We start from the raw sequence: 17,746 nt of genomic DNA on the forward strand, positions 1-17,746 counted from the left end.
GCCTATTGTGGACGACTTGCCTGAACGTCTCGCATGGTTTTAGTTGTAACCGAGAAGCAGGATATCTCATACGATTGCAAATTTCAAAACTCATTTGGAAAGCTGCAGCGAGTTTTTGGATACATATACCGGTTCTGGCTTCTCAAATTCCAAAATCAAACGCGTCGCAAAGGACCACTCACAGTCGATGACGTCAAAGGTGGCACACATCTACTCATCAAAGGGATCCAGCGTGTTTTCTTCGCAGAGGACTACAAAGCATTGCGAAAGAACAAGCAGGTTGCATCAAATAGCAAGCTCTCGTCGTTGCATCCTATTCTAGATGACTCAGGATTAATTCGTGTTGGTGGTCGCTTGCAAAACTCGCTTCTGGACTACGATGCGAGACATCCCATTTTGCTGCCAAAGGATCATCCTGTAACTCAAGCAATCGTCGCTCATTTTCATCACAAGTTTTTGCACGCAGGACCGCAAAGTCTACTAGCTGCCTTGCGCCAGAGGTTTTGGCCAATTAGAGGCAGAAAAACAGTCGCAACTATCGTTAACAAATGCATCAGGTGTTTCAGACTGAAGGCGAGAATGATGGAACATATCATGGCCCCCTTGCCGGCCAGCCGAGTGGAACCATGTCGTCCTTTTACAACGACTGGAATCGACTTTTGTGGCCCATTCTTCTCGAAATCGAAAGTCAGGAATCGACCCCCTGCGAAGTGTTACGTGGCAGTTTTTATTTGCTTCGCAACTAAGGGTCTCACTTGGAGTTAGTAGAGGATTTATCAACCGCATCGTTTCTCGCCGCTCTCAAGCGTTTCACCAGCATCAGGGGCAAGCCCAACACGATCTGGTCGGACAACGCAACAAACTTTGTTGGTGCGAGAAACGAGTTGCAAGAGCTCAGGCAAATCTTCCTCGCTGATCCTCCAAATATCGAGCTTCGCAATTACCTGTTGTCTAACGGAATTAATTGGCAGTTCATACCCCCTCGCTCGCCTCATTTTGGTGGCTTGTGGGAGGCCGCAGTAAAAGCAGCCAAATATCATTTTCATAGGGTGGTTGGAAGATCGGTTTTGACTTTTCATGAACTTCGTACTCTCGTTTGCGAAGTGTCTGCCATGCTTAATTCTCGACCACTCTGCCCCATTTCAGAAAATCCTAGCGACTTGGAGGTTCTCACGCCTGGACATTTTCTTATTGGCACCGCTTTCAACGCCATAGACGAACCCGACATCACCCATCTCAGCATCAATCGGCTAAGTCGCTGGCAGCGAGTTTGCCAGATGCAGCAGGCGATTTGGCACAAGTGGAGCACTGCCTACCTATCGCTACTCCAGGAACGTGGGAAATGGCGATCAGAAAAGGCAAATTTGTCGCCCGGCAGTATAGTCATCATTAAGGACGACAATCTTCCTTCACTCCAATGGCGCATGGGCAGAGTTGAGAGCATCGTACTTGGACCAGATGGTGTGGCCCGTGTTGCAGTTATTCGAACAGCTGCAGGCATCATCCGAAGAGCTGTTGGCAAGTTAGCCGTTCTGCCCTTTGAGACCACCTCGTCTGTCAGCGTGACTCTTCCAGCGGGGGGAGCATGTTCGGAGCAGAACCCCTAATTTGTAAATTTTATCCTAAATTCAAATGTCCAACTGATAATGTAACGTAACGTAACGTAAACGTAAAGTTGTTTACCAACACCCGCATAATTGCAATCGCGCCTAACTTTGCTTATCTTGTTTTATCTATCTTCTTTATCATCTCATTCTTTTCGCAACTCTTAACCGAATTAAATACTTTTCGTTCGATCTCGCAAAACCCTCGCAAGCAAGTTGTCGGTCGCGATCTTGTATACGCAAAACACATAAGCATTGTACACAAGAACAAACAAATAACACTCAGAGACACAAATATAAAACCACATCTCATTTAAATCACAAACATTGACCTTTTTTTGGAAGTGCACAAAGCGGTAGCAACAAATTAGTTGCATTCCTCTGAACAACTACAAAATACTGCAAATGAAAGGACTGAAGGAGAACAAAACATTGCACGTGAACAGCGCCGCGTTAGTATGGGTCGACTTCGTGCTTCTCAATAAGAAGAACAAAGTGAGGCAACCCGTAACACGGCTCGGTTGACAATGCAGAATTGTCGAGCTTACAACAGAGGTCAAGAAATAGATAATTTGCGACGCAAAAGATATTTATCAAGTGCTGATTTGAATCGAGCAGTGTTTCAATACGATTGCATCACTGATTACAGCTTGCATATGTTAGGCAGAATCAGCTTAGCTAGAGATTCGTGAAAATCGATACCGGGTCACCTACGCACAACATCCACCAACTGCGTCGTTCCTCAAACTCGTTGACGCACCTTACTTGCACCCTCTGGATCTCAGCTTGTCAGTCTTAGCTTATGTGGACGTGACCGTCGTTGGGCATCTTGATTTGGCGATCTTGATCCGGATGATTCTGGCACTTCGTATTCACTGGGTTTCCACTCGCGTTGGTACGACTTTCTCCTCTAGGCGAGGGTCTTCGATATGACCATCCTCGGTGGCTGTTCCTTTCTAGAACCCGTGCTGGCCCCGTTATCCTCTCCAGCTGGCTCACGTGATCGGGTCCAAAGTACATCGAGGTCCCGTTAATTCACGGAGTCTCCTCATTGCGCGGGTCCGAAGTCCGCAGATTCAACGTTACATCGGATCAAAGTCTTCGGATTCAATGTTCGACCCGGATGCCCTTGCCGACTGGATTCCAAGGTCCGGAGCGATACCGTTATTTCCCTGTTTGGTACCTGCTATTCCGCAAGCAGCTCCTCCCGCTGTTACTATGCGGAGTTTCGCCTGCACCTGCATTTTTGGGGAGTTTTACAAACCGAGGGTTTCGCGCTGCTGCGTGACCGGAGCTCATTCCGAATGACAGTCAAGGCGAGCGAAACTTCAAGCGAACAAACCGAAGCCAAGGATCCAAAGAGTAAGTTAAGAGCAAAGAAATCATTGATAGCCCAGTCTGAGTGCATGTTATGGAATAAGTAAAAAGATCAAGAATGGGAAATAAAATCACAAAAGAAATTAAGAAAAATGCTTCTCCTTTTTGTATGTGACCACGTGCAGAAATTTGTTACTGCTGGGAATCGTGTTGCGCCAGAACTGTTTTCTCACTGCAACGCGGATGCCGAGCTGCCCACAAAAGCACAGGAAAAGGATAGCCTCCGGTATCCTCTATTTTCAGTGACCACGTGCAAAAATTTGTGTCGGGCGGGAACCGTGTTGCGCCAGAGCTGCATTTCTCAGTGCAACGCGGAGACCCAGCTGCTCACAAGGAGCACAGGAAAAGAATCGCCTTCGGCATCCTTTCCTCGGGTCACTAGTCCTTAGCTCATCAGTTTTAGTCGATAACCCAGAAGCGCCCACATTTTTTCGGAGAAAGGACCCGTCCAGACTTTCTACATTTCTAGTCACCGCGGTCCTTAAAAATTTAATAGTACGATATATTACTGATGTAGTGATTTTTCGAAAAATAAATAATAATATTAATTAGTATTTTTCATTCAAAATTTTTTTATTCGCCAGGAGGACTGGTATAACGCTCCCCTTAGACCAGACAAGCAACCGTCAGTAAATGCCAGGTTATACGTTTGGCAAGCAGACCCTGGACAGCGACAGCATAGAAATAAAGAAGAAGACTGAGACTTTCAACATTTTTTTATTTTATAGTTACCTGTTAAAAAGTTTTTTGACTTTTTTGCGATAAAGGATATGCTAAAGGCTTCGAAAACGATCATCACTTCTCTAAGGCTATTTTATTTGTGTCTTAAAAGCAATATGCCAAGATAACCCCACATACGACAGTATATTTTTATAAGCTTAAATTAAATAAATAAAACACAATTACAACAAGAAGTTCAATTTTTCTACTGAATCTAAAATGACCTTAAAATTAAAAATACACAAATTAAGAATGATTTCTTACGTTCTTACGTTAAAAATTATGTAAAATAAACTCAAGTTTATTAAATTTTTCTTAAACTAAAAAAATTCCATCAGTTTAAAAATAAATTAATTACTAGCTTTCATTTAATAAGATAAACTGTTGAGCAGATGATTTGATATATAACATTTATTGTTAAAAATTCAGTTTACTTAACTTTTTTATAAAAACAAAAATATTATTTTTACTGAAACCATAAAATATATAATATTAATTCAATTAATTACAATTTAATACAGAAAAACGACTTTATATCGGCTTACAAATTTTATTTGAATCTTAAAATATCGATAGAATATGTGTTATAAATTATTGCTAATAGTGGAACATTTTGTGTTCTCATTTTGTTATTTATTATACATACATTATTATTTTTTTTTAATTTGACTTTATACTTAAGAAAGCAAAGTTCTTTTTATATATAGATGTACCAAAACAATTCAATTATACAAAGAAATTTTTAAACTAGAAAATTATATTTTGCTCACGCAATTTCTGTGTCACTAGTCTCATCGTCGGACGACTCCAGCTTTCTTCGTTTTTTTTTGCTTCTCACATGGTTTGGTTTGCGGCCACTCGGTTTGGAAGGTGAAATGGAAACTTTTCTGACTTGGGATAAATCAATTACGTCCTAAAAACGAGTCGTTTTATTGCATTAATAATAAATAAACCCTTGTAATTTAAACAAAAAAACAGGAAAGGAAGCTAGCTTTGGTAAGCTGAAGCTTAATTACCCTTGCAGTCATCAAATATGCCAAACAATATCGAAAATATGACGATTTTTGTATTAATTTTTTATATTTTCGACAATTGTTTATATGATAGCTGTATGCTATTGTATGCTATTGGTCCGATTAGATAAAAATTTCATTCGAAATCTATTTTCCAAAAATTATAGTTGTCCGATAAAACACAACGATTTTATCATTTTTTTTATATTTTTTTTTTCTACTATGGCAGCTATACGATATAGTTTTTCGATTCTTATGACCAGGCGATGTTTTAAAAATCATGCTCCATTATTTATATATATATTTTTCAATTTTTCATATTGCATCATATTTTGATCAAATTTTATTCGAAATTCAAAAGTAGTTAAAAACACCATCTGGAAGAAATCAAGTCGATATGATCAAAAACAATGGCGTACGAGGTGTGTTCAAAAAGTACCGCGAATTTTGAATTTTCGCGGGTTACCTCGTATCGAATTTCGATTTTTTGTAGCGTTATGTTGGTCCTCATGTCTCTTACTTATGCCGACAAGCTCGGCCATTTTGAATGTTCACTTAATGGTTGACAGCTGCTTTGCTTACACGTGTTTTAGACAGAGCTCGCAAATAACAGTCGACCGTTTTTCATCTTGTGCCCTCGATGCGAGCACAACCGAAAAAGTTCATACTCTCTCGCTCTCGCTCTGAGCAAGAGACCCTTGCTGTCATCATTTGTGTTCTCTGCTGAGCGCTTTTCGATGAGCTCTTTGTATTTCGGTCTTTCAATGAGCAGTGCGTAAGGAGCAGATCGAGAAACACTCGCACAATGAGAGTCAGCAAAAGACCGATTGACCGAAAAACTCAACGCAAACGGTCTTCGCATTTACACACACACGTTCAATTCACGAAGACGATTAATATATTTCGTCCGCAAAACCGATGTTTAACGATTTGCTTGCCTATACGTGCACTGTATACCAATACATATGCAAAAGACCTTTTGCTTCACTGACAAAACGGTCTTGGAGCAACCAGAACAAAACCGAATAGATAAAAACGGTTTCAGTCTGAGCGCAACCGAACCCATTCACGAACCCATAAATCGGTCGTTCTCTGAGCCTTTTCGTAAAGAGTAGAGAAGACTGTTATTAGCAGACAACGAGAAACTCTGGTTTTAGATCGTATTCGATTTTTACCTATTCAAAAAAAATGGATCAAAGAACCTGTATCAAATTTTGTGTGAAAAACGAGGACCTAACCATATCGATTAGCTCGTGCCATTCGATTTTTATCAATGATTTGAGCATGAGACGGGTCGCCGCGAATTTCGTACCAAAATTGCTCAATTGCGACCAAAAATAGCATCGCATGAACATTGCTAATGAGATGTTTAACTCTGTCCGCGACGACCCAAATTTGCTCAAGAGGGTCATAACTGGTGACGAATCGTGGGTTTATGGTTACGACGCGGGAACCAAAGCTCAATCATCTCAATGCCGCACGAACCAAGACCAAAAAAAGCGCGCCAAGTTCGGTCGAATGTGAAAGTTTTGCTGACAGTTTTCTTCGATTGCAGGGGCGTGGTGCATCATGAGTTCTTGCCACAGGGAAGAACGGTCAATAAGGAATATTACCTGCAAGTTATGCGCAATTTGCGCGAAGCAATCCGCCAGAAACGCCCGGATTTGTGGAAGAACAAAAATTGGTTTTTGCACCACGATAACGCCCCTGCTCACACATCGTTGCTTATGCGCGACTTTTTGGCCAAAACCAACACACTAATGATGCCGCAGCCACCGTATTCCCCAGATCTGGCCCCCTGTGATTTTTTCTTGTTTCCTAAACTGAAGAGGCCCATGAAAGGACGACGTTACGCTACACTTGACGAGATAAAGACGAGATGAAGTGCTTCAAAGATTGGAAAAACCGTTGGCACAAGCGCATATCTCATGTGGATTACTTTGAAGGGGATAAAACAGATATTCATGAATAAATAAATAATTTTTGAAAAAAACACACAATTCGCGATACTTTTTGAACACACCTCGTACATATATGTAGAACAATATAACAATAAAATCAAATATGTACCTATGTATCTTGTTTTCCTTCGAACTTCGTACAAGAAAAAAATGTCAAAATACAATTTTTGCACTAACACATTTTAGTTATCGGGGCAGCAGGGTTTAGGGTGAAAAGTAAACTAATTGCATTCATAAATTATTTTTACATTGGGAATCATTTTCATACAGCTCCATACCAAAATTATATTTTAAAACTTTTTAAAATATTAGGTTTTTTCAAATTATTTGTTGTCCCACGGCCCACAATCCCGCCCACCGACCGAGGGGCGACCGCCGTGTATCGTACGGCACGATTCGCGATAAATTTTGACGCGATTTTTAAAAGAAAAAAAATTAAAAAACGAAAGGTAAGGAAAGAAAGTTAAATGTTATTTTAATTTTAAATTTAACGATCTAATTTGGTGCCAGAAATGTTAGAATTGATCTCATGCATGCGTGCTCATGCACGTCGTAATTAGATCTACAAGGATTTAAAACTAAAGGAGCATAATTTTTAGTAAATCTACTTAGTACCGAGAAATTTAGTCTACTCAGCAAGTAAGGACAGTCAATTTCACCACGTATAAGGTTATGAATAAATACAGTACCAAGCATCGTTCTACGGTTTGTAAGGGAGGGCAAGTTAATGAGGAGCAATCTATGAGAATATGAGGGTAGGAATAGGTTTGCATTCCAGTTTAGGCGGCGTAGGGTAAAAATTAAAAAGTTTTTTTGTACTGATTCTATGCGATCAGCATGTACTCCGTATTGAGGACTCCAAACGGGTGCCCCATACTCAAGGATTGGCCGGACCAACGATATAAATAAAGCCTTGGTAACATAAGGATCCTCAAATTCCTTCGACCATCGTTTAATAAATCCAAGCATTCCAAGCATGTTATTAAACATGTTCGAAATATGAGCAGAGAATTTAAGTTTGGGGTCCAATTGGACGCTAAGATCGTCAACAAGCGCTATTCTTTCCAAGGCACCACCACTTAGTGAATAGGTGACATTTTGTGGATTGACCCGACAAAACGTCATCAGCTTGCATTTAGAGCTGTTTAATTTCAGTAAATTTTCGTGACACCAGTTTTGAAAATTGTTTAGGTCTGCTTGAAGGTTTAAGTGACGGGAGTAATCATTATACTGCAGACACAGTTTTACATCGTCCGCGTACATAAATACGCGGGAATGCGCAATGATCGATGGAAGATCATTGATAAACAAGGTAAAAAGTAATGGTCCCAGATGGCTTCCTTGTGGTACACCAGAGGTAACTCTGAGGATACTACTTAAGGAATTTTTGAAAAGGACTCTTTGAGATAACTAAAGATCCAACTTAAAAGATCTGCTGGAAACCCCATCATGTCAAGTTTGCGAATCATTAGGAAGTGATTTACAGAGTCAAATGCTTTACTAAAGTTTGTGTAAATGACATCAGTTTGGAAATTATTTTTAAAGCCATCTATCACGAAGGATGTGAGCTCTAAAAGATTTGTTGTGGTAGACCTGCGTTTCATAAATCCGTGTTGGCATGGAGATATGATTGATCTACAAAGGTGCTGCAAGTGGGGGGTTACTGCACGTTCGAAAAGCTTTGGAATTTCTGACAATTTAGAAATACCTCTATAATTGCAAGCATCCGACTTGCTTCCCATTTTATGAAGGGGAATAACAAATGACAAAGTTTGTAGGGATAGGGTAAACAGTTTGAGAAGGGGTTTACACAATGCATTTGCACAGTGTTTAAGAACACGCCCAGGAATCCCGTTAGGACCTGGGGAGTAAACTGGTGTAACACGTTGAAGATCCAAAAGTAGGGAGCTTTCGTTTAAGGTGGAACGAAATATTAGGTTCGACTTAGGTATTGCGTATAAATATTGCTCACTTGAATGAGACACTGTTGAGTAAGTTGTTTGAAAGAATTGGGCAAACAGATCGGCTATTGCCTGATCAGTGTTAGCCGTCCTACTTTCAAACGAAAGCGAAGGCGGAAAGGAACATGATCTGCGCTTAGTGTTGACAAAATTATAGAACTGTTTGGGATCCCGTAAAAACTGGGACCTGCAACGGACTAAATAATTCTTGTAACACTGAGCGTTAAGCACGGTAAAAACAGACTGACAACCTGAAATTTTATATTTTTTATAAAGTCTGGACTTTAAATTCCTAAGGTGTGTCAACTTTTTGCTAAACCAAGGTGGTTTATGGGATGTTGACGGGTTATATAGCGGAACACACAAGTTAAAAAACAGTTTGATTGCCAAATAAAAAATTGTAATGGCGTCTTCCATATTATTGCAGGAATAGAGATCGGACCAGTCATTGCCAGATATAAGATGATTAAGTCTCAGAAAGTTAGCCTTGCGAAAACAATGAATTCGCTTGGCTGGCTTTATAGCGTTATTTTTAATCATTTCATACCGCTCCATACCAAAATTATATTTTAAAACTTTTTAAAACATTAGGTTTTTTTCAAATTATTTGTTGAGAATGAAAATATATATTAAGGGGGGCTTCTCATGTAACATTTCAAAAAGTAGTTGTTTTTTGGGAATTTTTTTCACTTGGAAAATGAAAACTTACACGAATAATTTTTTGCATATATTTGAAGACATGTTTAAAGTATGAGAAAAACATTTTTTGAAAATTCTAAAAAACAAAATGGCGGACTTATTCAAGGTCGCGTGTGGCTCGACGCGGCTGAGGGACTTATTGCGGTACAGTGTGGAGCCCAAAGTTTATTTTTTTTTTTACAAAAAATTTTTTTTTATTCAGAAAGGCCCCCCCGAGTGCCTGAATGTCTGCAACTTCAAAAAATTCGATTTTAAAATATTGAAATCACGTCTTGAAAAAAAGTGCCATTTTTTCGTCTTTTTTTTTGCTGAATTGGGCTAAAAAGTGTATAAAATAACTTTTTTCACAATTTCAGATATTCATGCACTCGTTCAATGTATAATCTGCAAAACACTTTTTAGAAATCAGAAATCGGTTCAGTAGTTTTTTCGTAATCGTGTACCGCGTTTTTAAAATCATAGTTTTCAGAAAAAACGATTTAAACTTTTGAGTTAGCACACAAAGCGCGCCCGAGCGCGCTCGTTCAATCACTCATTTTTTCCATAATATTGAGAGTTGAGTCATAAAACTTCGGGAAAATACTCTCAAGACGTTATTCTATCGATCTATGAAAAAAATTCGATTTTTTTTAAATTTTACATGAGAAGCCCACCTTAACGTATACATATGTGGACTGGCACATTGGCGCTACCTCTCTATAGTTTCTATACCAGGTGATGATCTTACTTATTCCGAGCCATTTCTTCCCATTTAAAAGGCAATGAAAATTTAGCTGATGTAATTCGAAAAGCTGTAGTTAGTTAGTTGTTGGCCGATGCAATGTTTTATACTTCTGACTCTAAATAATATTATATCCTATCGCATTTGGTACGACGTCCGAACTGATTGGCTATTTGTTTTCAAGTTCGCCAGAATACAAATTTTATTGCCAAATCTGACAGAGAGGCAACTATCATGCTGCGCATTCTAAATTATATCAAACTAAAGAATAAGTATAAATAAAAATAAGTTAAAATTTTAATGAACCAAAGAAAAATGCAGCTTTTTTTACGCTTGATGCTTGCATTCAAAGAACATGGTCAAGTTATCATTTCCTTGGTCGCGTTTTACAATTTTCCAAAAATCCATCTCCGGTTCTTAAAAATTTTTTATTGGTAAGGATGATGAAGCAGAAGAGTTTAAGGTGTCATAGCTACTGGGTGTTAAAAAATGAATTGGTTAAAGCACTATACATTCTAGATTTTTAAACTGCTTTTACAAAAGTTTACCAATCGAAGACAACACAGGCTTTTTCGATCTTTGTAAAATGGTCCCAATTACAAGGGCACTTCTTTATGTGCCTTGAAGTGCCTTCCTTCTATTTTTCGTGAAATAATAAAAAATTCAAAAAAAAAAAAACCGTAATATGATCAAAAACAGTGGGATATTATTTTTTATCTCTCGTATGGGATATAGCCGCCCGATCCGGCTTATATGCTGCGTGCAATAACTACGCAATTTTTGGTAAAGTTTTAGCAAGATAGCTTTAAAACTGAGAGACTAGTTTACATAGAAACAGAAAGGAGGACAGACGGACAGACGTACAGACGTATTTCGATTCAGATCGTGTTGCTGATTAAGAATATATGTACAGTAGAATCCTGTTATAACGACTCCGCTTATAGTGTCAGTCCGGTTTTTGCGACGAATACTCCATGGCTTGATTGGTCTCTTTACAGACTTATACACTTAAATCCTTCTGCTTAGTGCGTCTTCCGGGTATAACGACGAAAAATCGTCGGTCCCTTGAAGTCGCTATAAGCGGATTCTACTGTATATACTTTATGGGGTTTGAGGTGTCTCCTTCACTGCGTTGCAAACGTCTGACTGAAATTATAATACCCTCTGAAAGAGTACCTATAAAAAACATGCCAATGTGTTTAAAAAAAACGGTGAACAAATTTTTTTCCCGGTATTTTTGCGATCTCCTCTTTGTGAGCTTCCCAATATAGTCGTCTGATCTGACCCAACTTTTGGTAATGTGTTATAGAGATAGCTTTAAAGGCAGGACTAGGGTCCCATAGAAAAAGACCAAGTCCGTACAAGTCTACATCTATTTAGATGGTGATGCTGACCAAGACCTCTTTATTGGGACTGAGATATCGCCTCATTACGTTGTAAACTTCTGACTGATATTATAGTACCCTCTGCAAGAGTATAACAAGAGAAAAAATCTGGTTAAATTGGTGATAACTGCAAGGGTATATAAGCTTTGGCTCCATTATTTTTGCGATCTTTCCTATGAAGTTATATGAAATAGCAACTGCAATAGCTACAAAACCTTTGGTAGAGTTTAAGCCAAATATACTTAAAAATGAAGACTATTTTGCGTAGAAACGGCCCTTCACTCCTCTGCAAACTTTTGACTAAATTTGTAATACCTTCTGCAAGCGTTTTCTAAACTAATTGTGTGTGTGTTATACTTACCGAAGAGTTAAAAAAGCATTCATCATTGGTTGTATGAACATTTTTTGTTGAATTGGAATTAACTACACCGTCGGAAAAAGTTGAAATATTTAAAACTGATTTATCGCGGGATTCGTCAGCTTCTGAGTCTGCTTCCTCTGGGTCCAGTTTTAACATAAGTTGCTTAAACTAAAACCAAGTTAAAACACAGAAAATTAATTTTTATGTTATACCTACATCAAGGTACTTAATCACAAGGTCCAGTTTCTCCTCGCTGGAAAGTGGAAAATGGCTGTCCGTGATCGAAATCTGTTGTGACATCTGTTTTTTAATTACATCAATGGTTGTTTTCGGATTAAAGTCAGCAACGTTTTTACGTGTTACAGCCTTTTCATATAATTTTGGTTCGGATGGCGAATATCTTGCAATTTTACTATCTGTAATTCCGTACATGTCCTTTAAATGATCTTTTAGTATTAAAAGAAGCATACACGCTTGGGCGGACGTTATACATTTTTTTATTTCTGTCATATCTTCGGGCAATCGGTGAAAGAGAAGCTGTGGATCTTCTACATCATCATCATCTTCTAAAACATCTTCATCTTTGTCTTTTGGTTTTAAATGTTCTTTAAACGTAGCAAGTAAATGGGTTCCAGCCATTGAGATGAGTAGATCAATTTGATGTATAAGATATAGAGGTTCATCTTGAACTACATAGGGAAAATAAGCTAAATTATCGGCTATGTACAACATTTGTTGTAATGATGTTTTCTGGTCATCGAATTGTTTTGTAACTGTTTGCACCAATGCACGCCTTTGTGGCTTAGTAGTCCGAAGTAGAGAATAAAGAAAGTCGTTTAGAGCTGTTGTTACTTGATCTGGTCCACGACTCCTTAAATGTTAAAATTTATCCTTTAATTATGATTTCTGCATATATTATTTAAGATACTTACGCATAACCTCTTATTATTTCAAGTCTCCCTCTATTATTTATTTGTAAAACTTTTTGTAACTTAAAGCAAAGTTGTAATCCAAATTGAACTTTCATGTTTACAAATCCAGAATACGTTTTATCAATGTCTTTCAATAAAGCATCAGCTCTGTGGGCGGACTAAAAATATTGAACTTTAATATTTGTTAGGCAAAAATAAGCAATTCATTACTAACCTCCACCTTAGGATCAGTACTCAGACAAATTAAATACGGTACCATTCTAACTGGGTGAACCAATCCTTGACGAAGAACAATCTGTATAACTTTTACAGCCCACAACCGTACATTATCATCTCGATTAAGAAAGCATTCGAGAATTTCTTCTAGGTAAAGTTGAATTATTCGACTCGCCATCCCAGAGGTAACATCGTTCATTTCCTTAAGATCTTCGTGCTTTGATTGTTTTTCCCCTACAAATTTAGAACATTCAAAAATCATTAAAAAAAACAAGAAAAGAAATTAGCTTCGGGATGTCGAAGCTTATATACCCTTGAAGTCATCAAATATATCGAACAAAATACAAGAAAGCTAAATGAAATTTATTTCATTAGAAAACTCTATATGTATTTAAAAAATGTACATTTTCTGATGAAAAACAACGATGTTTTTTTTTATTAATTCTATAAAGATTTTTCCATCTTTCCTATGGCAGCTATATGATGTATTGGGTTGGCAAGAAAGTCATGTCGTTTTTTTTCAATATTTTCAAAGATGATTTATTTCTATCAAGACTTATAATTAATAAATTATGTATTGGCCGTTTTGTTCGACCACTAATGACCATCTTTCGGGCAGCTGCATAATTCCGCGCTCGAAGAACTTTTGGTCTTTTCCAGCAAAGAATCGAGACAAGTGGTTTTCGACAGCCTCATCTGAATCAAAGTTTTTACCATTCAAAGAGTTTTGAAGAGAGCGAAACAAATGGTAATCTGAAGGTGCTAAGTCCGGACTATAAGGTGGATGTGGTAGCACTTCCCAATTCAGCTCCGTTAATTTTTGCCGAGTGACCAAAGATGTGTGGGGCCTAGCGTTGTCATGGTGAAAGACTATACCCTTGCGATTAGCTAGTGCCGGCTCCTTTTCTTTAATTTTTTCCGCCAAATTGAATAGCTGGCGACAGTACACATCTGAATTGATGGTTTCATTCCGTCCCAGCAGCTCAAAGTGCACTACACCCTTCCAATTCCACCAAACGGACAGCATAACTTTCCTCTGATGGATATCGGCCTTTGATGTGGCTTGGGCTGGCTCATCTTTCTTGCTCCATGATCTTTTTCGTTGGACATTATTGTAAACAACCCACTTTTCGTCGCCAGTAATGATCCGCTTCAAAAAAGGATCGTTTTTAGTCCGTTGCAGCAGAGAATAGCAGATGTTGATACGCTTAGTTAGGTGAATTTCCTTTAAGTTATGCGGAACCCAAACATCGAGCTTGCTTACGTAGCCAAGTTTCTTCAAATGGTTTTCAACCGTTGTATGCGACACTTTGAGCTTCTCTGACATCTCCCGCGTTGAACAACGCCTGTTTTCATCCAGCAAAGCCTGAATTTGTTCGTCAAAAACGGCCGATGGTCGACCAGAACGTGGGGCGTCTTTAACTCCAAAATCTCCAAGCCTGAATTTGGCAAACCAGCGCTGACATTGGCGATCACTCATGGCATCTTTACCATACACTTCGCACAATTTTTCGCGAGCTTCGACCGCTTTTTTTCCTTTTTCGAAGTAAAAAAGCAAAATATGCCGAAAATGCTCACGTTGGTCCTCCATGTTTAATTTGCTATAGCTTCCACAAATGTTATCGAGTAATTACCAAATTTTCGTCGATAGTACCTAAGACAATAAGCTTTAAAACGATACTAAAAAGTATGAGTCGTAAATAAATTAGATTAAAAACGATTACTAAAAAAAACGACATGACTTTCTTGCCAACCCAATAATTATCCGATTTTGATAAATTTAATTCAAAATTTGATTGCAGTTAAAAATGTCTGGATGAAATCAAGTCGATATGATCAAAAACAACGGAGTAATCATTTTTTTTTTATCTCTTGTGTGGGAGCTATCCGATATAGTCGCCTGATCCGGCCCATTCCGACTTATATACTACCTGCAATAACTACACAACTTTTGGTAAAGTTTCATCAAAGAGCTTTAAAACTGAGAGACTAGTTTACATAGAAACGGACAGACGTACAGAAGTATTTCGATTGAGATCGTGATGCTGATCATGACCATATATATAGAAATTATATACATAGTGCGGCAGGCACTCGAAGTGTAACAAAATTTCACACCGCTCGTGCAACTGATGTATGGGCATCAGCTGACTGTAAGTTTGCCAAATGACAGTTAAAGGAATTGTTTACCACTTTTTGAAGGTGGTGGTCATCAAAAAACTGCAACGTCACGAATGATGGTTCAAAAGGTGAAGAAGCAACTTGAGCGAAAACTCCGATAAAGTGCCAATCAAATGGCGAAAGAACTAAAAATATCTGACCGTAGCATCCGCCGCATACTGAAAAATTATCTCATTAAGGCTCATGACCTTACACAGAAGCAAAAACAAGTCAGACTTAAGAGAGCAAAGAAGTTGCTTCGCTTGGCCGCAAGTGGGCAATTTCCGAACATTGTGTTTTCTGAGGAGAACATTTTTACAATTGAGCAATTTGTAAACACCCAAAACGATAGGGTTTACTTGACTGACTGTTCGTACGAACCACCCACCACAGGTAATGATTTGGGCCGCTGTAACCCCAGATGGGCGCTCTCCAATCGTTTTATCGAGCCTGGCGTCAATGTAAATGCAAAATATTATCAGGAAAGTATTTTGAAGGTTGCCTTGAAGCCGTGGGCAGACAAACATTTCGGTGGCAGACCATGGACATTTCAACAGGACTCAGCACCGTCTTATAAAGCCAGAGTGAACTAAGAATTGCTGGAAAACAATGTTCATAACGTCCACAAAATGGCCCTCGAATTCACCACATTTTGGAGAGCAAGGTCTGAACTAAAAAATACACCAGTCAAGTCACATTCGAGCAGCTTGCGATTCGTTCTTCGACCGTCTCAAGGCCATAGTCAAGGAAAAAGGTGGTAATATCGAGCAAAAATTAATTTTTCTTAAATTTTAGATTATTTTTACACATATTGAGCTGTGAATAAATAAAATTAACTTTCCAAACTTAATTTATAACCTTTTTTAATTGGTTGCACTTCGAGTGCCGGACCCTGTAATACCCTCTGTAGGAGTATAAAAAGTGTTACAGTCTTATGTTTTTCCTGCAATTGTCTTATATAGAACATGTTATAAAAACAATCCTTATTACAAATAATTTTGCAGCATCTTACATAATTGGGACTTTTGAATTTTTCGAAATCGTTCTCGTGAGACTTAAAGTTTTTATTTAAAAGAGGATATATTGAAATGTGTTGATCTTTAATTTTGTCTGACGGTTTCGACAATCCGCTCGAGTTTGCTTTGGTCGTTTTGCCGTTTGCTACAGGTCTCCCAAAAAATTATACCACTCTTATTGCATTTTCTTACATTCTTTTTCCTTGTTGTGCATAAACATTTCAGACTCTGTTAAGTAAATCCAAATATTTCGCATGCAGATTATTTTAAACCCGGCATCGTTTGTGTTTGCGCTTAATATATGACAATACATATTTTTAAGCTCGCATCTGGTAAGGTAGTTATCATTTAATACGCAAAAAGATCCAAGTGAGATGAGTGCCTGTTTTCGTATTTCCTGATTTGCGCAACTACAGAAGAACATCAAACAATCGAAAACGTCATCGCATATCGAAATAGGAAGTCCTCCACCTGTCTCACCTGAAAGTATAGAAACAAAATAATCCTTATTCAAACAAGAAAGTATCGACACGCCGAAGCCTACATACTTTAGCCAATAAAACGCCTACATCTGGCATTAAATGTCGTTGAAAATTATCTCTTAAGATCAGTGTATTTTATAGCTGTAATCCTACTGTAAACTATGCCTATGTAATGTGGTTATGGTTATTTCTATTATACATCTTATAATGTCGTAATACAGGTTTTGGTCCAGATTGTAAAATTTGTAGCTTGTAAAATTTGTTAAATTGTATTACAACAAGAAAAAAAGCTAGCTTTGTCGAGCAAAAGCCTATACACTTGGCTTAACACGGGGGATACGTTCCTAGAAATCCTCGTGTTAAGTGAAACATGGATTCAGTACAAACTAAGGGGTTACGTTCTCAAATTCAAAATTGGCAGCATACAAATTTTTTTTTTTTTTAAATTTGGTTTGTTTTTATTAAAGTTTCATACTTTTCCTTAAGGGGGGGGTGGGGGTAAGGTTTTAAAGGCCAAAAAAAGGGCCATGTTTGATTTTTTTTTGCGGCGAAATGAGTAAGTTTATTTTATTGAGCTTAATTACATGTTGTTGTTTAACTTTTGAAGAGTATTAGAAAAAAAAATTATTAAAAAATATTAAGAAATACGCCTGTGGCGGTTAATCTTCCGAAGCGCCCAAAGAAAAAGTTGTTTTGCGGTGAACATCATAGGGCGTTAACGGATCATCTTAAAAAAAAATGTGATATGCGTTGTAAAGATAATGAATTTACCGAGGTAATCAGAAAGAGATTTTTTTAAATTTATTTTTTGTCTATTTTTGGGAGCACTTGAAAGTGAAAAGTGCGATTTTAGCTTAAAAAATCGCTGTTAATTTATTTTTTAAAAATAGAAAAAAATTGAAAATTAAAAAAACTCTTCCTGATTACCTGCGTATTTATGTTGAGAATTTGTGTTAAAAATTTGAAAAGGATCGGTTCAGTAGATTTTGAGCTCTGATGTTCACCGACTTTCAAAATAGCGTCTTCGGCAAAATCGATTTAAAGTATTTTTAAACGTGAAAATACGTCCAAATACGGTTCTTTAAAACGCTGTAACTCCGTTAGTTTGACTTTAACTGACTCAAAATTTTTACACAAT

The 17,746-nt window shown here is 37.9% G+C and overlaps 1 protein-coding gene across 1 annotated transcript in view; it reads right to left on the reverse strand.

Moving 5' to 3' along the window:
• Nucleotides 1-3,762: 3,762 nt before the first annotated feature.
• The window catches only part of LOC108093560 (nipped-B protein), a 124,837-nt gene continuing 110,853 nt past the window's right edge, over nucleotides 3,763-17,746 (reverse strand). The window contains 6 exon segments of the mRNA XM_043207650.1: nucleotides 3,763-4,614; nucleotides 11,803-11,970; nucleotides 12,019-12,673; nucleotides 12,735-12,892; nucleotides 12,949-13,184; nucleotides 16,319-16,606. Of these exon segments, the coding sequence (XP_043063585.1) occupies nucleotides 4,468-4,614; nucleotides 11,803-11,970; nucleotides 12,019-12,673; nucleotides 12,735-12,892; nucleotides 12,949-13,184; nucleotides 16,319-16,606 (1,652 nt within the window). The 3' untranslated portion in view covers nucleotides 3,763-4,467.

The sequence above is a fragment of the Drosophila ficusphila genome, unplaced genomic scaffold (assembly GCF_018152265.1).
Source record: "Drosophila ficusphila isolate 14025-0441.05 unplaced genomic scaffold, ASM1815226v1 contig_256, whole genome shotgun sequence".
NCBI classification, from domain to species: Eukaryota; Metazoa; Arthropoda; class Insecta; order Diptera; family Drosophilidae; genus Drosophila; species Drosophila ficusphila.